The 21,729-nt window shown below is 37.0% G+C and overlaps 1 protein-coding gene across 8 annotated transcripts in view; it reads right to left on the bottom strand.

Moving 5' to 3' along the window:
* Positions 1-247: 247 nt before the first annotated feature.
* Positions 248-21,729, bottom strand: part of LOC106082412 (NAD kinase) — a 95,892-nt gene continuing 74,410 nt past the window's right edge. For 6 of the 8 annotated variants that reach the window (XM_013244903.2, XM_059368676.1, XM_059368674.1 and 3 more), the window contains 3 exons: positions 7,638-7,955; positions 7,170-7,563; positions 6,785-7,093 (listed from right to left, as the gene is read on the bottom strand). In XM_013244903.2, coding sequence (XP_013100357.2) covers positions 6,800-7,093; positions 7,170-7,563; positions 7,638-7,955 — 1,006 coding nt within the window. In that variant the 3' untranslated portion in view covers positions 6,785-6,799. Of the gene's footprint in view, positions 1,505-6,784; positions 7,094-7,169; positions 7,564-7,637; positions 7,956-21,729 lie in introns of those variants that run through there. The other 2 variants (XM_059368679.1, XM_059368678.1) reach the window with 1 other exon arrangement.

The raw sequence follows: 21,729 nt of genomic DNA on the forward strand, positions 1-21,729 counted from the left end.
CGATCAGAAACATGCTGAGAAGGCACTGTGGGATGTGCCTCTGCCACACGTACACTGAGGCGGCAGCCCTTGCCGATGAAGAGTTGAATCGGGTCAATCCGGTGCATACAATCGGCAGCCATGGGATTGTTGAAGTCAGTCTCTGAGTGAAGCGGTCAGTCCCTGAGTGAAGCGGCTAATCTACCCTAGAGATCCTAAATCAATATCTCGAGGTGATGCAAACGGAATGACAAAATGACTGTGGTAATGAGTTTAAAAAAGTTTTGAGGTTTTTAATTTTTAGGCAAATAAAAAAATGTATGTTCAACAACCTCTGTTAAGAACTTTTTAAGCAGCATTATTTTAGGAATTATTATAAATAAGCATCTTATTAAAACTAATGTTAAGAAAATGAACAAAAGTCTTATACTTATTGTTGTAAAAAAAATTTATTAACAAAAAAGGGTTTAACACCTAAGGGTGTGCCAGGGGCTAGGTATGTGAAAACTAGCAACCAATTTTCATAGAAATTGTGGGGGAAAAAAACCTACATAGATCCATACATAAATTAAACTAAATTATATTGCCATACAGTGTTTGTCTTAAACTTTATAGTCATAACTACCAAGCAAAAAAATATCCTTTAGCCATATGAAGCATTTGGGGTTTTTTTGTTTTTTTTTTAATAATAGTAGAGCCATAACATAATTTGAGCTTTTTCTAACAGTTTGTTTTTTTGTTTTTCATAGAGTTTCTTTTGTTCTTACTTTTCACTATATAATGATGCAGATGCTTTCCAACAAGTAGCACAAACAATATTACAATTAAACTAATTGGCAACAATTTTTTTTCCATTATTTGTTTACTTTCTGTTTTCCCTAAGTAATAACATAATACAAAATTGCTTTTCATTTTTCATTATAATCAATATAAGGTTTAATAATATTATTTTTTAATAATAATAATAAAAAAAACAGCAAAAATATACATCAGAAGCTTTTGTATGGCCCCCTTTTTGTAAAGCTGCTTTTAATGTATAAGCCATATAACACCAAATTTAAAGCTTTTTTTCAAGAATTTAAGCTTTTAGTTTTTTTTTTTCTGTATATATAAAGACTTATAAAATATGAATGATTAATGATATTTGTTCATGTCTATCTCTTCTTCTACTACTTCTTATTGAAAGAGTTTTTTTTTTTTTTTTTTGAAAAATACAAAACAATGCAAATTTTTAACTATCTAACAAAGAATCTGAGCCTCTTTCCAACTCATCCAGTGTATCCTCTGAACCGGAAGCTGTCAAATCGGATAACTCATCCAGGCATTTTTGCTTCTTGCGCACATTCCAATGCAGACACTCGGCCAAAGAATCAAACCAATCGGATATTTGATCTTGAGCACATATACTGGGTACCGGATATATGGATGTGGTTACTCGTAAGCTATCTCCATGGAATAATTCTTGACGATTGCGGCCATCGAATGAGACCCATGATGTGTTACGGCTATCGGGTGAAACAGAAATCTGAAAGAGAGAAAGGAAGAGAGAAGAAGTGTAAGAAAGAATAAGAATACAAAAACTAATTCCAAAAAAACTGACCCTTAAACTAAGAAAAATTTTCCCGATAAAAATCTTTACTTTTGAATAAACCAGCTGTTGGGTATGTAGTATTCGATATTGACATCACTTTATTTTTAATTGACTGATGGCAACCCTTAAATTTGTTTACCCTCCACCATTGGAATTAGCAAAGCCTAATTTCGTCATTCCGTTTGTAACACCTCGAAATATTCGTCTGAGACGCCATAAAGTATTGGGTTGCCCAAAAAGTAATTGCGGATTTTTAAAAAAAAGTAAATGCATTTTTAATAAAACTTAGAATGAACTTTAATCAAATATACTTTTTTACACTTTTTTTCTAAAGCAAGCTAAAAGTTACAGCTGATAACTGACAGAAGAAAGAATGCAATTACAGAGTCACAAGCTGTGAAAAAATTTGTCAACGCCGACTATATGAAAAATCCGCAATTACTTTTTTGGCAACCCAATATATATATTCTTGATCGTCATGACATTTTAAGTCGATATAGCCATGTCCGTCCGCCCGTTAGTCTGTCCTTAAAATTTTGCGAAAATACTTCTTATTAGTATAGGTCGGTAGGGATTGTAAATGGGCCATATCGGTCGATGTTTTGATATAGCTGATGTTCGTTGACTACCCTGTTTATTTTCAGATTAAGCTCGCTGATTCTGGGGTTAGTGGGATCCGTACAACGATTCTCGTCTGCGAGTACAACTGCCTGCGCCGGGAAATTGGGGCGCACTTGGGGTATTCGACCAGCTGGTATAAAGCGAGCGGCTGCTGCGTTAATGATGTCTCGGAATTTGCTTGCGGCAACTAGCACATTTAATGGAGGTGTCAGTTCACTGAAGCGGTGATTGGTGTACTCTCTGAAACCGACGCAATCGGCCTTCTTTTGATTGATAAACGTCCGGCGCTCAGACGTTATGAAGTCGGATGGTCGGTCGATGGTAAGAATTATGCGGAAATGACGGCTTCCCAGGTTACGTCACTCAAGAGATCAGGGAATGCAATGGAAATGTCTGACGAGCTGCTACACCTCCTCGTAATCCTAATGGGGGCATCCTCATTCACCGTGCAAAACGCGGGCGAGAATATCATGAAACATGATCCGCATTCAAATCTCCTAGAATCAAACGATTATGGCCAGATAGTAGCTCACTTATGTCGGGCTTGTAAGCTTGTCTATTAACTAGGTCACAACTACCAACCGAAGGTATAGCTCTATCTCGGCAGTATCGGCTGCTATCGGGGTTACTAGCGCCAGGTGCAGGCGAGATGGGTCTATACTGCACGGAATGGTGTATCAAGAAGATCAATTCTCCACCTCCATTCTTTAAGCGATCCTTACGTAGCACATTGTATCCGTGACAACTGCGAAAGCTGCAGGTGTTGGTCAGCTTTGTCTCCTGGATCGCTCGGACCAAAATATTCTTCCGACTTATAAAATCCACAATCTCGTCGATCTTGCCATAAGAGACCGTTGCAATTCAGTTGCTAAAGTGATACACTACCCGGCACTGGCCTGGCGATATTGAGGCTGGGATGCTGCTGTTGCGTATTATGCCGCACGGTAGAGGTCAGCGGGTCACATAGTCCGACGACGTGGACGCAGAAGTTGACGACGACGACGCTTGTGACTCCCTGCTGTCTATGGTCGCACAGCACCTTGCAACATATTCAGTATGACTATACTCCCGTAGTGATGTAAGGCTAGAGCAAGATTGGAAATGTACCCACTCTATGCACCGATTACACCTCCCCGACACCGACCGATGATGGAGGAGGTTATTTTCAATCCCGACACGGACCAGAAGCATGCGGAGAAGGCACTCCGGGATGTGTCTCTCCCATGACGAAAAAAGGACAAACACGCACACTGAGGCGGCAGCCCTTGCGGATGAAGGATTCCATCGGGTCAATCCGGTGCGTAAAACCGGCTGCCATGGGGTTGGAGTCATAAAGGGTTCTGTTCAGGAATGGCGTCTTTAAGGCGAATTCCTTCCTTGTCCTACAGGCGCTGGATGCATGGGTGGCTGCTCGGTTCGACTGTCCTGATATAAGTGGATATCAGCTCTGGCCTGGTGAAGTCGACACTGGTGAATAGATGCAAAGAGCTTCTTCGAACCATGGGAAAGGTTGCCAGGCCCTGCTGGGTCCCAGGCTATGAATGGGTGACAATAAACCAAGTGGCCAACAATCTGGGCAGGAAAGGGTTGTTGATTAGAGATGAATCCTAGGACTTTTAGGCTCTGCTGGAGTGGCAAGGAAAGAGGCGGCCGTCGAACTGGCCAGGAATGGACCGCTGTTAAGTCTCGGAACGCAACGCTTTCAACGGAATCAGACATTGCAAGGAGGCAAGGGTCATGTGGGTGTGAACTTCACGAGACAGGAAGTCACTTATCCTGGGGCTGTGGAAGCCCGACTATAGACTGTCTTGACTGGACATTGCAACGTCAGGTCTTTGACGTCGCTCTGGGCGCAGGAAGAAGCGGACTTCTGCAAGGTGTGTTATGATGAGCAAGAGTTGGAAACGGTTGAGCACCTTTTGTGTCACTGCCCAGAAATTGGGAGAAGTTACTGAACAATTTGCCTGTGCCTGTTCTGTATTGCTCTGCATTGGCTGGCTGGACCGTGATCTCGCCGGTTAGTTGTCGACTTCGGGTACATTCGCAAACTCCGAACTGACTACAGCTTCAGAACCTGGACTCCGGTCGACTCCTATATAAGTTAATGGCACACCGCACACATTTAGTCTGCCCATGCTCTGCGATTCAAAGTGTGAGAGCAGTGATAGGCTGGTAGCAAATGATCGGAACCAGCAGAAGAAGAAGGGGAAGTTAAGTTACGGCAGCCGGGAAGAACAAGTTCTTATGGTCTACTGACTGAGCTAGCCGGGCATCAGTTCTTGCCGGCTGCCGTAACTGAACTCCCTCTTCTTCTTCTGCTGTTTCCGATCATCGGCCCGCAGGGAGTCTGCAATTCGAACAAGCCGGTGTGAGCGTGAAACTAACTCTCCACTCGGTCTTTGCACTGCTCTCACACTTTGAATCGCAGAGCATGGGCAGACCAAATGGGATCAATGAAAGAATTGGGAGGCTGTGCGGTGTGTCATTAACTTATACCATTATGCTATTATCTTGTATCCTTTTATCAAATGCAATGGACCTAAGATCTCCGAGGTAAGTGGTTTGCGATCGTGGTTGCTTTCAATCTAACCTTTAACTTTCTACTACTTTACTTTAAGACCTACAGTCTTCGAGTTTAACGCAACAGTTTAACAAGCTAAACTTTCCAAATACCAAATTCGTTATCATTTACCTTCAATTCAACACCTGCAGGTACAACAATAGGACGAAAACTTAACGAATGTGGACAAATGGGTGTGACCATAATGGCGGGCACTGACGGATGTATCATGGAGGCACCCGCCGCCAGTGCATACGCGGTACTACCCGTAGGTGTAGAGACAATCAAGCCATTGAGGCTGGGATGCTGCTGTTGCGTATTATGCCGCACGGTAGAGGTCAGCGGGTCACATAGTCGAACGACGTGGACGCAGAAGTTGACGAGGACGACGCTTGTGACTCCCTGCTGTCTATGGTCGCACAGCACCTTGCAACATATTCAGTATGACTATACTCCCGTAGTGATGTAAGGCTAGAGCAAGATTGGAAATGTACCTACTCTATGCACCGATTACACCTCACCGACACCGACCGATGATGGAGGAGGTTCTTTTCAATCCCGGCACGGACCAGAAGCATGCGGAGAAGGCACTCCGGGATGTGTCTCTCCCATGACGAAAAAAGGACAAACACGCACACTGAGGCGGCAGTCCTTGCCGATGAAGGATTACATCGGGTCAATCCGGTGCGTAAAACCGGCTGCCATGGGTTTGGAGTCATAAAGGGTTCTGTTCAGGAATGGCGTCTTTAAGGCGAATTCCTTCGTTGTCCTACAGGCGCTGGATGCATAGGTGGCTGCTCGGTTCGACTGTCCTGATATAAGTGGATATCAGCTCTGGCCTGGTGAAGTCGACACTGGTGAACAGATGCAAAGAGCTTCTTCGAACCATGGGAAAGGTTGCCAGGCCCTGCTGGGTCCCAGGCTATGAATGGGTGACAGTAAACCAAGTGACCAACAATCTGGGCAGGAATGGGTGGTTGATTAGAGATGAATCCTAGGACTTTTAGGCTCTGCTGGCTCCTTGACCCTCAAGGAGTGGCAAGGAAAGAGGCGGCCAGAAATGGACCGCTATTAAGTCTCGGAACGCAACGCTTTCAACGGAATCAGCCCTTCCAAGGGGGCAAAGGTCATATGGGTGTGAACTTCGCGAGACAGGAAGACACTTATCCTGGGGCTGTGGAAGCCCGATTTTAGACTGTCTTGACTGGACATTGCAACGTCAGGTCTTTGACGTCGCTCTGGGCGCAGGAAGAAGCGGACTTCTGCAAGGTGTATTATGACGAGCAAGAGTTGGAAACGGTCGAGCACCTTTTGTGTCACTGCCCAGAAATTGGGAAAAGTTACTGAACAATTTCCCTGTTCCTGTTCTGTATTGCTCTGTATTGGCTGGCTGGACCGTGGTCTCCCCGGTTAATTGTCGACTTTGGGTACATTCGCAAACTTCGAACTGATTACGGCTTCAGAACCTGGACTCCGGTCGACTCCTATATAAGTTAATGGCACACCGCACACATTTAGTCTGCCCATGCTCTGCGATTCAAAGTGTGAGAGCAGTGATTGGCTGGTAGCAAATGATCGGAACCAGCAGAAGAAGAAGGGGAAGTTAAGTTACGACAGCCGGGAAGAACAAGTTCTTATGGTCTACTGACTGAGCTAGCCGGGCACCAGTTCTTGCCGGCTGTCGTAACTGAACTCCCTCTTCTTCTTCTGCTGTTTCCGATCATCGGCCCGCAGGGAGTCTGCAATTCGAACAAGCCGGTGTGAGCGTGAAATTAACTCTCCACTCGGTCTTTGCACTGCTCTCACACTTTGAATCGCAGAGCATGGGCAGACCAAATGGGATCAATGAAAGAATTGGGAGGCTGTGCGGTGTGTCATTAACTTATACCATAATGCTATTATCTTGTATCCTTTTATCAAATGCAATGGACCTAAGATCTCCGAGGTAAGTGGTTTGCGATCGTGGTTGCTTTCAATCTAACCTTTAACTTTCTACTACTTTACTTTAAGACCTACAGTCTTCGAGTTTAACGCAACAGTTTAACAAGCTAAACTTTCCAAATACCAAATTCGTTTTCATTTACCTTCAATTCAACACCTGCAGGTACAACAATAGGACGAAAACTTAACGAATGTGGACAAATGGGTGTGACCATAATGGCGGGCACTGACGGATGTATCATGGAGGCACCCGCCGCCACTGCATACGCGGTACTACCCGTAGGTGTAGAGACAATCAAGCCATCACCCTGAACCGAGGTAATATATTTGCCATCCAAGAATAAGTCGATGTTGCTCAAATAGGGTGAGGGTCCTCTATCGATTACAACCTCATTAAGAACCTGTGAGGGAGAGAAAAACAAAGTAAAATAAATAAACCCAAAATTCTGTTATAGGAACTCAAATTCCATAACATACCAAAATATTTGTTGAGGGGGCACGACTTGAAGTCTTCCCACTGGAGCTATGCAAGCCCCCACAAGAATCCATTGAAACTCCACTATCGGCTGAGAGACTACAATTCATTTGATGCTGTTGGCAATCGGAGTCTTTACGTCTTTCGCTTTTGCGATAGATGACACAACGTAAACGGCTGCGCAGCGTAAGAGCGGCATGACCCTCCAGGACATTTGTGACTTGTTCTTGGAAATTATCAAATTGGAATGGTGTAAGGAAACCCAGAGAGCCCAGGTGAAAAGCCATTACAGGGGGCACCGATTGTTGGAAAAGCAAAGAAGCATATAGCAAAGTGCCATCACCGCCCAGGCAGACTATGAAGTCTATGCGATCGGTGAGATCATCGCGGCCATCTCTAAAGGGGAAGTATAACGAAAAAAGAAATTCAAAGTTAACAAAATATTTTTTTTTAATTTTTCTTAAACTTACTTGAATGTCACCAATTTCTCTTTGATACTCTGGAACTTTTTATCCTCCTGCAGCGAAAGATCATCCAACACTGCCGATTCTACCCACACCACCATATGCTTCTCCTGCACCAACCATTCGACCAGCTGCACAAAGGGAGCCATCACCGTAGAGTCGCGCACCTTCTTGATCACCAACACCGTAAGTGGGGGCTTGTACCAGGTCAGGCGTTGACTGGCCGGGTCCTGTATCTGCATAACCATAGCTGGATTTTTCATAATGCGTCCACATGGTCCGAATTGTTGGAATGGTGAAGGTGCGTTTAAACTTCGTGTGCGCCTTTAAAGAAGAACAAGAAAATATTTCGAAATTAACAAAGGCTTCCATTGATTAATGGTTTATTTTTGTTTTTAGGATAAAGACAAATTTTCTTTTATTTTGAAAAAAAGAAACAAAGAACCCAACTGTCAAAATGCCTGAAAGGCAAATTAATGATTTTGCACTGATTTGGCAGTGAGTCAATTATTTTCACAATATTATGCAATTGCTTTTTGTTTTCAATAATGCATTGAATATTTTCCGAATTCTGCCGTCACCTGGCAGCAGTTTTCAGAATTTTGAATTCATCATCGTTTCATTCTTAATGGCCAAGTCAGTATAACCAATCGAAGTGGAGCAGGAACAGTTTTAAATAAATTATTAATTGATATGAAATGCCGTGAGAATATTTAAATGAATACCAGTGGGATATCAGAAGTAGATCGGGCAAAGGTACTTAGACGATTTCGTCCATTGTGATACCACAGAAACAGAAGAAGGAAGATGCCTTCTATTGGGTTGCCCAAAAAGTAATTGCGGATTTTTTTAAAAGAAAGTAAATGCATTTTTAATAAAAATTAGAATAAACTTTTAATCAAATATACTTTTTTTTACACTTTTTTCTAAAGCAAGCTAAAAGTAACAGCTGATAACTGACAGAAGAAAGAATGCAATTACAGAGTCACAAGCTGTGAAAAAATTTTTCAACGCCGACTATATGAAAAATCCGCAATTACTTTTTGGCCAACCCAATAATTCCTACCGTTGAACCATCCAGATCGCTTTAAAAAAGCTCAATAACTTGCGAATGTTCACATTCGCTAAATCAGACTGGTCCTCAAAGAAATGGAAACCTAAAGTGAAACTCTTTCTGATTGCTAGTGCGGGACACACACACAGAAGGTGTGCTATAGTCTCTTCTTCTTCGGTGTCCTCACAGCTTCTGCCAAAGTCGTTACTGACAATCTTCGGTCTATCAGCATATTTTCCGATTAAATAGTGACCTGTCATGACGGACACAATGACTGAGACATCTGTTCTGGCCAATGACAGCAAAGCAGGAGACCTCTTCAAGTCTAGATTAGGCCACATAGTTTTGAAATGCTCACAGCCCCCTCTTTGTGACCATCTGTCATTCTTTGTCCTTCGAGCCTGGTCCTGAAAACTTAACTTACATGTCGCTAGAGGCATAGCCACAGATTCCAGTATCCCTGGAATGTGTAGGGTAGTTCCTAGTCTCGCGAGCTCGTTCGCTTTACAATTCCCTGGGATATCTCTGTGGCGCGGCACCCAGAACAGGTAAATTTGTAATTGTTCAGCCAACTCGTTGAGAGATCTGCGACAGCCGGGGGTGGTTTTTGTGTTCTGAAATACGTTGTACGAATATCTTAGCCATCGAAATAGGAATATCTTAGCTATTCCACCACTTCCCTAATTGTTAGGATCTCCGCCTGTGGTCGGGTAACCTTTTCGATATGACCAGTTCTAAATCTTTAGAGTACACCCCAAAGCCTACCTGGTCGTATACTTTGGAACCAAGTTCCGGTAATCCCACGGCACTGGTCGCTGCAATTTGTTTAGTCACAATGTCCAGAGGCATTAGATGTAACATTAAATTCAGTGATCAGATGGTGTCGTCCTCAGTGCGGCTGTGATGCACAAGCAAGCCATCATTTGGATCCGACTGAGTATTGAGCAGTAGGTGGACTTTTGAAACGCCATACACCAGACCACATCACCATATAGCATTATGGGTCTGACAACTGCAGTATATATACCCAATGCATGATACATAGTCTAAACCCCCAACTTTTGCCAATGGCCCTATTGCAGGTGTATAAGGCAAGAGTTGCTTTTCTTTTCCAAGCCTGCCGTAATGAATCTTTTAATAAGTAAGTTACTAATAAACTTTCTTACGGTAGAGTTGATGCCCAGACTCCTTCATGATTGTCGTCGGTTTTACATTATTGAAAGCACCTTCAATGTCAAGAAATGCTACCAGTGTATATTCCTTGACAGCTAGAGAACTCTCTATGTAGCCGACTAGGTCGTGAAGGGCTGTTTCAGTGGATTTGTCTTTACTATATGCATGCTGGTGCCGCAACAGGCGATCTCCAGGGATCTTTGCCCTAAGATATGTTTCTATCAACCTCGTACTTACATTGACTACCTTGATGAGAGACTCCCGTTTTTGTTTTGTTCAAAACAAAGTTACTATCCTACCATTATGTACTAGAAGTAATGAGAGCAGAGAGCAAAATGAAAATATGACTGTATGAGTGACATACTCTCTTTTAGTATTTTTAATTCTCTCAATATGTAATAAAATCATTTTTTTGATTGAATCATTAGTGTTTTCAAGAGTAAACATAAGATGAGAAATTTTAAATGCTTTATTCTAAGCTTTAAATCAGCAAAAATCATTGTTTTTAAAATAAAAACAGAAACACGATGCGTATGACCCTGCGCATGTTCATTCGTTGCTGTCTCAACAACGACAACAAAGCAAAGAGCGTCAGAATACGTGTGACTTGCCATCGACGCTACCGTAAGTGGCAGTTTTTACAAATAGAGATATTGAGCAGAAACTTTACACAGATTCTTTTGTTGTCCATAGGCAGGTTAAGTTCGAAGATGGGCTATATCGGACTATATGGGACCTATATAGAACGATCTGCCGATTTAAGGTCTTAGCCCCATAAAAGCCACATTAATAATCCGATTTTGCTGAAAATTGGGACAGTGAGTTGTGTTAGATCCCTCGATATCCTTCTGTAATTTGGCCCAGATCGGTCCAGATTTGGATATAGCTGCCATATAGTCCGATCTCTCGATTTAAGGTTTAGGTCCATAAAAGGCGCATTTGTTGACAGAAAAAAAATTTGGGACAGTTAAGCCCTTAAACATTATTCTTTAATTTGGCTCAGATGGGTTCAGATTTGTATATTGCTGCCATATAGACCGATCTCTCGATTTAAAATCTTGGCCCCATAAAAGGCACATTTATAATCTGATTTCGCTGAAATTTGGCACAGTGACTTTAGTCAGGCTATTCGACGTTCGTATCGTATATGGCTCAGATCGGTCTATATATGGATATGGCTACCAAAAAACCAATATTTGCTCAACAAAATTAAACAATGGCTTGTACTTATTAGACCACTCAATGTACGTGTCAAATTTGGTCCAAATCGGACCATATTTCGATATAGCTGCTAGGGGGGTATAATTTATGAATTTTTCACCGGATTATGACGAAAGGTGATTTACATATATACCCGAGGTGGTGAATATCCGAAGTTCGGCCCGGCCAAACTCAACGCCTTTTTATTCGTTAATATCAAATTGGTACTCTTCTCCCAAATACCTTTCATTTGAGTTTCATATTGTTACTTTTGGGGTAAGAGGGAGGGTTTGAGGTCTTTCCGATATCAAAAAATTTTATAACCTACTACTTCTAGATCAACCTGCACAATCTGTGAAATGTCAAGAAAATCGGTTTAGCCGTTTTTGAGTCTATACTGAACAAACAAATTTACAAACCTCCTCCCAAATCTCTTTTATTTAAATCTCACATTGGTCTATATGTTCGTTTGAGGGACCTTTTGGCTGTGGGGCGGCTCCCCAGACACTTGGGTCCAAAATTATTGGCATTCTCTTACCCAATACCTCTCCCCATTCTATAGTGGTGGGTGCAATTGAAATTAACGAAATATTTAAAAATGTTCCCTTTGAAGGCTATAAGGCTTTATTCAATCAACACTGAAATTAATGACACCATTCGCTGCATATTCGTTGCCTTTGGGAGTGTTAAGTGAGATAAATAAAAGACATGCAATACAGATCGAGGGATATTGAGGAACCGATACCACTTAAACTTTAGAAAATCAACAAGCCGCACCTAAAAATGGAATAACGGAAAGGCATAAGGCGTTTAAATATTTTCCACCAGGCCCACAAAAATATTTTCATTGGAGGGAAATGTTGCGTTCCGTCACGTTTCGTTTCGTTCTGTAACGTTACAGTTAAAACAGTTCTTATTAACGATATTTGTTTGTCAAACATTTTTGTACTTTACTAACAACTGCTAAATTTTCCATGTACATTCCATCAAGAAACAGGAGATACTTGCCTCATATAAATCAAAGCAGTTCGATTAAAGTTTAAGCTCAATAATAACGGGACTACTTTTTAATGCCGAGTCGAACGGCGTGCCGCATAGCGTCACCGCTTGGTAGAGAAGTTTTAACATGGCAGGATATCTTACAAATGTGGCCAGCATTAGTAAGGAGATAACCACCGTTGAAAAATTTTATGATGCTCACGCCGGCATTTGAACCTAGGCGTATGTGGACATGCTAACACCTGTGCCACGGTGGTCTTTATACCCTCGAAAATGTGTAATATTGCAGGCTGTTGCGTTAGGCTAATGAGACAAATGTTCTGTCATAGCCAATTAAAGTAATAAGTAAAATTACGTTTGATTACATTACGATACGTCACGTTAAGTGACGCTGCGCTATGTTTTGTTAACGCTATGATAATTTATGTTAAGATACGTCACACTATTTTACGTTAAGTTATGCTATGTTGAAAAATTTTCTGATGTTCACGCCGGCATTTGAACCTAGGCGTATGTGGACATGCTAACACCTGTGCCACGGTGGTCTTTATTCCCTCAAAAATGTGTAATAAAGGGTGATTTTTTTGAGGTTAGGATTTTCATGCATTAGTATTTGACAGATCACGTGGGATTTCAGACATGGTGTCAAAGAGAAAGATGCTCAGTATGCTTTGACATTTCATCATGAATAGACTTACTAACGAGCAACGCTTGCAAATCATTGAATTTTATTACCAAAATCAGTGTTCAGTTCGAAATGTGTTCATTCACCGTAACGTTGCGTCCAACAGCATCTTTGAAAAAATACGGTCCAATGATTCCACCAGCGTACAAACCACACCAAACAGTGCATTTTTCGGGATGCATGGGGAGTTCTTGAACGGCTTCTGGTTGCTCTTCACTCCAAATGCGGCAATTTTGCTTATTTACGTAGCCATTCAACCAGAAATGAGCCTCATCGCTGAACAAAATTTGTCAAAATTTGAACACATTTCGAACCGAACACTGATTTTGGTAATAAAATTCAATGATTTGCAAGCGTTGCTCGTTAGTAAGTCTATTCATGATGAAATGTCAAAGCATACTGAGCATCTTTCTCTTTGACACCATGTCTGAAATCCCACGTGATCTGTCAAATACTAATGCATGAAAATCCTAACCTCAAAAAAATCACCCTTTATTATGTTGGAGGCTGTTACGTTAGGCAAATGAGACAAATGTTCTGTCATAGCTAATTAAAGTAATAAGTAAAATTACGTTTGATTACATTACGATACGTCACGTTAAGTAATACTGCGCTATGTTTTGTTAAGTAACGCTATGATACTTGATGTTAAGATACGTCACACTATTTTACGTTAAGTTACGCTATGTTGCGTTATACTATGCTATGCGTTTACGCTATGTTGCATTATACTATACTATGCGTTTACGCTATGATGCTTTACGCTATGATGCGTTATGCTATGACGCGTTACGCTATGATGCGTTACGCTGTGATGCGTTACGTTATGATGCTTTACGCTATGATGCGTTATGCTATGACGCGTTACGCTATGATGCGTTACGCCACGATGTTTTACACTATTATACGTTACGTTACACATAAAAAAACTTTCTCATAAACGAAATTTATATGCCAAACATTTTTTTGTTACTTTCTATTGAACATTTTAAATTTTCATATTCTCAATGATGCCTCAATGTTTTTCTTGACTTTCTTAATATTAACGTTCTACCATATGCTATGCCCCAGATGGCAATATCATTGACATTATAAACAAAAACAACAATAAAATTGACATTATTAAACAAAAACAAGAATTTAAGCCTGCGGAAGGTTAAACTACCACACCTCTAAATGACAAAGCAATCACACCAAACAAAGAAGCTCTTGGCCGAAATATACGTTTTTTGGCTCAAGATCAATTGAGATGGAGAAGAATAAAATTTAACAAATATAATTTACCAAACCTTAATGTACGCAATGATGGATGTATCTTATCCATCAAGGAGATATTTTCCATAGCATGAGAGGTGGAATTCAAGTCATTATCCAAAAAGCCACCATTATGAGTAGCGGCAAATTGTTCCTCCATATTTTGGGGGGAATCAAACAAAAACGCCTCCTGCAACAGATGCTGATGGCGACGATTTAAAGGAAGCATGGTGTTGTTTTGTATTCAAGCAAAATCCACAAAACCAAACACCTGTTGCTGATGATGAGCTGGGATGAGTGCTGCTGTTGCTACACAAAATTTTTTGATTTTTTTCTCCAAATTTTGTGTAATTGGCAATGATTTATTTACAAATTAAGTAATACAAAATTGTGTTTTTTTTTTAACTGCGTCTCTCTGTTTTGTTGATTTTATTTCACTATAAACAAAATAAAGTTGTTGAACTTGTTTTCGGGCGAGATTCGTAATATTTCTTAACAATGTTCTTGAGACACACAACGCGTGCTGACTTGGAAGTTGAAATACAAACAAATTCAATTTCGATTATTAAAATCTCCATACAACTAAGTATGACGAAAAATGGATTCAAAAATATAAAACACTAAAATTTTAATTCATCATAAATGCGTAGGTAGTCATTGTAGGCAGGAGAGGCGTTTTCAGTTAAACGAACACCGTTAATTGAATTTTTATTTTTTCGTTTTTTTTATTTATTTTTTAAATTTTCACACAATGTTAACCAGAATTTTCAGACGATAAAAAAAATTTTTAATCCACAGAAGGCACGACTCTGTCGATTTATGAACGTTGTTAAGCAACTGTTGTGTGCTGTAGACGAAGGTTACATTAATACTGGTAGGCCACTGTCAATTGAGTTGGCCACCAAGCTTTATTTTTTATTTTCAAATATCGTAAAAAACTGATTTTTCATTTTTTCTCATTGTTTTTGTTATTTTTGTAATATGAAGATCATTGGTTTTTGAGCAAACCCCCCAAAGCCCGGAGAGTAGAGTGATTTTAATATGAGTTTTCTGATTTATTTTAAGCATAAAAAAACAGAGTTGTCTTAATTGACACTGAGCCACCTGGGGAGCTTTTGTTGATGGTGTTGATAGCCAAACTTTAAATATTACAGTTCTCAGCGGTTATCACAGAGTTATAGGAGGTAGGGGAAATAAATCAAAGTAAAGCCCAGAAAAATAGATATTTAAAGGGAATTGTGACAAAACTTCTCTTCTTATGGAAATTTTTTCATCATTTTGTGGTAATTTTGAAAAGATTTAATTTCTGTAGAAAATTTTACCAATTCTAAAATTTCCTCTCAATAGGAAATTTTGTCAAAATTTCTTCTCTATGGAAAATTTTGTCAAAATTTCATCTCTATGGGAAATTTGATCAAAATTACATCTTTATGGGAATTTTTGTTAAAATGTCTTCCCTTTTCGTCTAAATTTCCACTCTATGGGAAATTTTGTCAAAATTTTGTCCAATTTTTTTGGAAAATTTTGTCAAAATTTTTATGGGAAATATTGCCAAAAGTTCGTTTCTGAAAGAAATTTTATCAAAATTTCATTTCTATCGGAAATTTTTCAAAATTTCTTTCCATGGGAATTTTAGAAATTTTTCAAAATTTCTTTCCATGGGAATTTTAGTCAAAAATTTCGTTTTATGGGAAAATTTTGCCAAAAGTTCCTTTCTGAAAGAAATTTTATCAAACTTTACTTGTGTAGTAAATTTTGTCAAAATTTGCCTAAAATTTCACATCACCTGACTTCATTTTGTCAAAAGTTCACTTCTATGGGAAATTTTGCCAAAAGTTTCTTTCTATGGGAATTTCAGCCAAAATTTCCACTCTATGGGAAATTTTGTCAAAAGTTTCTCTCTAGGGGAATTTTAATCAAAATTTCCTCTCTATGTGAAATTTTGTCAAAATTTTCTTTCTATGGGAAATTTTGCCAAAACTTCACTTATGTCGGAAATTTTATCAAAAATTTCACTTCTATGGAAAATCTTCTCAAAATTTCACCATTTTGTCAAAAGTTCACATCAATGGGAAATTTTGTCAAAATTTCCACTCTATGGGAAATTTGGTCAACATTTTCTTTTTATGGGAAATTTTGCCAATAGTTCCTTTCTGAAGGAAATTTTATCAAAACTTCACTTATGTCGGAAATTTTGTCCAAAATTTCACTTCTATGGGAAATTTTCTCAAAATTTCACATCAATTAGAAAATTTGAGAAAAGTTTTCTCCTGTGGAAAATTTTAGTAAAATTTCCTTCCTATAAGAATTTTAGTCAAAATTTCAAATCTATGGGGAATGTTGTCAAAATTTTTATGGGATGTTTTGTCAAAATTTTTATGGGTAATTTTGCCAAAAGTTGTTTTCTGAAAGAAATTTTTTCAAAACTTCACTTATGTCGGAACTTTTGTCAAAAATTTCACTTCTCTGGTAAATTTAGTCAAAAGTTCACTTCTAGGGAAAATTTTCAAAATTTCCTTTCTATGGGAATTTTAGTCAAAATTTCCACTCTATGGGAAAAATCCATTCTTAAAGAATTTTTTTCAAAACTTCACTTATGTCGGAAATTTTGTCAAAAATTTCGCTTCTATGGGGAATTCTGTCAAAAGTTCACATCAATTGGAAATTTTTCAAAATTTGCTTTTTATGCGAATTTGAGTCAAAATTTCCTCTCTATGAGAAATTTTGTCAATTTTTTTATGGGAAATTTTAATAAAATTCCTTTCTGAAAGAAATTTTTATCAAATTCATCACTTATGTCGGAAATTCTATGGAAAATCTTCTCAAAATTTCACTTCTATGGGAAATCTCAAAATTTCACTTCCCTTGACTATATGACTATATTTTGTCCAATGTTCACTTCTATGGGAATTTTTTTTTTCAAAATTTCCTTTTTAGGGAATTTTTGTCAAAATTTTCACTCTTTGGGAAATTTTGTCAATTTTTTTTTATGGGAAATTTTGCCAAAAGTTCCTTTCTGAAAGACGTTTTATCAAAACTTCACTTATGTCGAAAATTTAGTCAAAATTTTCGATTCTATGGAAAATTTTGTCAAAATTTCAGATCAATTGGAAATTTTTCAAAATTTCCTTTGTATGCGAATTTGAGTCAAAATTTCATCTCTATGTGAAATTTTCTCAATTTTTTTAAAGGGAAATTTGACAAAATTTCCTTTCTTAAAGAAATTTTTATCAAAATTCAATTATGGGCATGGGTATTTTTTTTCTCTTGCTTGTATGGGAAATCTTCTCAAAATTTCACGTCTGTGGAAAATTTTGTCAAAAGTTCACTTCTGTGGGAAATTTTCTCAAACCTACCTATTTCGCAGGGTTCCATGCGCATTTGTCGCCCACGCCCTAAACTCGGACAGCGTCGACCCTAAAGGCTTCCGGTTGTACAATTTCCTCACTAATGGAAATTTTGTCAAGATTTCCTTTTTTTCCTTTATGGGATATTTTGGAAAAAGTTCCTTTCTGAATGAAATTTTATCAAAACTTAACTTATGTCGGAAATTTTGTCAAAAATTTCGCTTCTATGGGAAATCTTCTCAAAATTTCATTCTATGGGAAATTTTGTCAAAAGTTCACTTCGGTGGGAAAATTCGCTATTCCACATTTCCACATTCCTTTCTATAGGAAATTTTGTCAAAAATTTCTTTCGAAAGGAAATTTTGACTAAATTTCCTTTCTTTGGTAACATTTGTCAAAATTTCCTTTCTGTGGGATTTTTTTTTAATTTCCTTTTCGTAGGAATTTATTTCTCAATTTAAATTTTCAATTTTAGATTAAATTCTAAAAGAAGTTTTGTCGAACATTCGCTTCTTTGTAAACACTTTTTATAATTTCCTTTGTTTAGGAAATTTTGTAAAATTGTCCTTTGTATGGGAAATTTTATCAAAATTTTGTCTAAAATTCCTTTCTATAGGAAATTTTGTCAAAATTTCATTTTTTGGAAACATTTATCCAAATTTCCTTTCTTTGGTAACATTTGTCAAAACTTCCTTTCTGTGGGATTTTTTCTAAATTTCCTTTTCATGGGTATTTTTTTTCTCAATTTCATTTCTAATGGAAATTTTGTCAAAATTATGTTTCTAAAGGAAAATTTGTCAAAATTTTATTTCTTAAGAAAATTTTGCCTAAATTTCCTTTCAATGGGAAATGTTGCCTAAATTTCTTTTGTATGGGAATTTTTTTTTAAATTTGATAAAAATTAATTTTTTAAAGGATATTTGGACAATATTTTAAATCTTTTGGAAAATTTGTAAAAAAGTCCTTTTTAAGGGAAATTTTCTGAATGCCACCGCTGCGCAGAGGTAATCATGCGCAACTATGACGCTGATCGCCTGGGTTCGAATCCTGGCAGGAACATCAGAAAATTTGTAAGCGGTGGTTATCCCCTCCTAAATCTGGCAATATTTGTGAGGTACTTTGCCATGTAAAAACTTCACTCTGCGGCACGCCGTTCGGACTCGGTTATAAAAAGGAGGTCCCTTATCATTGAGCTTAAAATTGAATCGGATACCACTCATTGGTCTACGAGAAGTTTGCTCCAGTTCCTTAATGGAATGTTCTTGGGCAAATTTGCATTTGCAAGGGTAATTTTTCAAAAATTGCCTTTTAATGGGAAATTTTCTAAAAATTGCCTTTTATGGGAATTTTTCTTTATATCTCATTTCTATAGGAAATTTGTTTCCTCTATACCACAAATTTTATGTTCTTTTACTAACAATTTTCATACCACTTCCCGTTTCGATGTCGGACAAAAGACACAAACTTCAAATTTATATGACTCAACATAATTTCAAGTGCAGGCTCTCCGGCAGTAGTTGTCCATACAAAAAAAACCATCGATATCTCAACAACTTCATTACCTGGTTTCAAAGTACCTACCTGTTGTCTGTCAGAGTCCGTGCTGTCGTTATTATATGCCAAACTTAATGATTGACTGCTTAACACAATGATCTATTCATACAAAAGAATATGGATTTTGGTTGACAGCCATAAATAATTGATAATTGCATTTAACTCCACTCTGTTAAAAACAAAACAAAACTTGAGATAAAGAAGAAACAATAGCCAGCAACTGAGCTATCTGTAATGCTAATTAATCGACTACCAGGCAAAGATCATAGCTGAATTGGCCAATTTTGATTCTCCACTCTAAAGATCAGTGTCAATTCATTGGGCTAATGAATGATCTTATTGCTCCAATGGGATATGCCACAAGCAACTACCTCTCATGGTGGTTGTTCCATGCCAAAACAATTGAGGGATTTCTCATTGTTTTGTGTGGCCTTTAATAAACAAATAATAAAAAAATGCTGGTAATGCATAAATTTTGAATTCGATTTGAATTTTAAGCTTTCCACACATTTATTTCATAAAGATAAATTACGAATAAGCAGTGAAGTGAACTTAAAGCCAACCACAAGATGACCTAATTATACCAAACCATTAACTAGGACAAGGGGGTTAAGAAAAAATCACAACGAAACCATAGACAATAGAGCGTTTAATTCTTATTTTGTAAAAATTGTATTTTTATAGAAAATTTTGTCAAAATTTTATTTTTATAAAAAATTTTGTCAAAATTTCATTTTCATAAAAAATTTTGTCAAAATTTCATTTTTATACAAAATTTTGTCAACAATTTATTTTTATAAAAAATTTTGTCAAAATTTTATTTTTATAGAAAATTTTGTCAAAATTTTATTTTTATAGAAAATTTTGTCAAAATTTTATTTTTGTAGAAAATTTTGTCAAAATTTTGTTTTTATAGAAAATTTTGTCCAAATTTTTTTTTTATAAAAAATTTTATTTTTATAGAAAATTTTGTCAAAATTTTATTTTTATAGAAAATTTTGTAAAAATTTCATTTTTGCCAAAATTTTATTTTTATACAAATTCTGCCAAAATTTTATTTTTATAGAAAATTTTGTCAAAATTTTATTTTTCTAGAAAATTTTATCAAAATTTTATTTTTATAGAAACATTTTATCAAAATTTTATTTTTATAGAAACATTTTGTCAAAATTTTATTTTTTTAGAAAATTTTGTCAAAATTTTATTTTTATAGAAAATTTTGTCAAAATTTTATTTTTATAGAAAATTTGGTCAAAATTTTATTTTTATAGAAACATTTTGTCAAAATTTTATTTTTATAGAAAATTTTGTCAAAATTTTATTTTTCTAGAAAATTTTATCAAAATTTTATTTTTATAGAAAATTTTGCCAAAATTTTATTTTTATAGAAAATTTTGTCAAAATTTTATTTTTATAGAAACATTTTGTCAAAATTTTATTTTTATAGAAACATTTTGTCAAAATTTTATTTTTATAGAAAATTTTGTCAAAATTTTATTTTTATAGAAACATTTTGTAAAAATTTTATTTTTATAGAAACATTTTGTCAAAATTTTATTTTTATAGAAAATTTTGTCAAAATTTTATTTTTATAGAAAATTTTGTCAAAATTTTGTTTTTATAGAAAATTTTGTCAAAATTTTATTTTTATAGAAAATTTTGTCAAAATTTTATTTTTATAGAAAATTTTGTCAAAATTTTATTTTTATAGAAAATTTTGTCAAAATTTTATTTTTATAGAAAATTTTGTCAAAATTTTATTTTTATAGAAAATTTTGTCAAAATTTTATTTTTATAGAAATATTTTTTATAGGAAATTTTATCAACATTTGTTTTATAGACAATTTTGTCTAAATTTTATTTTTTTTATAAAACTTGTTAACATTTCTATCTTCATTTATTTGTATGGAAAATTTTATCAAAATTTTATTTTTTTAGGAAAAATTTGTCAAAATTTAATTATAGAAAAATTTGTCAAAATTTAAAATTTTTTTTTTTTATAAAAAACTAGCCGAACTGGCCCGCTCCGCAGCACCTTCTTTAACTCTTTAATATCTTTTTAGGGTGGAAACACTTCGCCCTGAATGAGGTTATCGAATTCGGGTCACTGTGGCCTATGACGCTGAACGCCTGTTCGCTGACGCTGACGTTCGAATCCTGGCGAGAACATCGGACAAAATTTAAGGCGGTGGTTATCCCCTCTTAATGCTGGCGACATTTGCGAGGTACCATGCCATGCATGGTTATGTACAAAATTCTCCCCAAAGCAGTGTGGCACTGCGGCTCGCGTTCGCACTGGGCTATAAAAAAGGTCCCTTATCATTGAGTTAAAACTTAAATCGGAAAGCATTCATTGATGTGTGAGAAGTTTGCCCCTACTCGGTTCCTGGGCAAATTTTTGCTCTATATTTCGGGTTTAGGGGGTATTTCGGGGATGGGGTGGCCACCCAGACACTTGGCCCTTAAAATATAAGATTTATGTTCTACTTTCAAATACATTTTGTATGAGCCCTATATTGGTATGATTGGTAAATAAGTTCTGTTTAAGGGTGGGGTGGACCCCCGGATCTTTGTTCCGAAAAAGAGTATTAATTTCGTACTCTACTCCCCAATAGCTTTTTTTCGTAAGTCACATATTACCATGGTCGGTAAATACGTCGGATAAGAGAGGTATTTTGGGGTGGGCGGCTCCCCAAACACATGGCTCTTCAATTGGATATCAAATAACCATGGAAGTTGAGGAGGCAAATACTGTTAAAAGAGGTCTCACTGCTTCAATTTTTGGGAAAAAGGGCGTATGTCCTGATGTGTGTTAAGTGTTAAGGGAACTCT

The sequence above is a fragment of the Stomoxys calcitrans genome, chromosome 5, assembly GCF_963082655.1.
Source record: "Stomoxys calcitrans chromosome 5, idStoCalc2.1, whole genome shotgun sequence".
Taxonomy (NCBI): Eukaryota; Metazoa; Arthropoda; class Insecta; order Diptera; family Muscidae; genus Stomoxys; species Stomoxys calcitrans.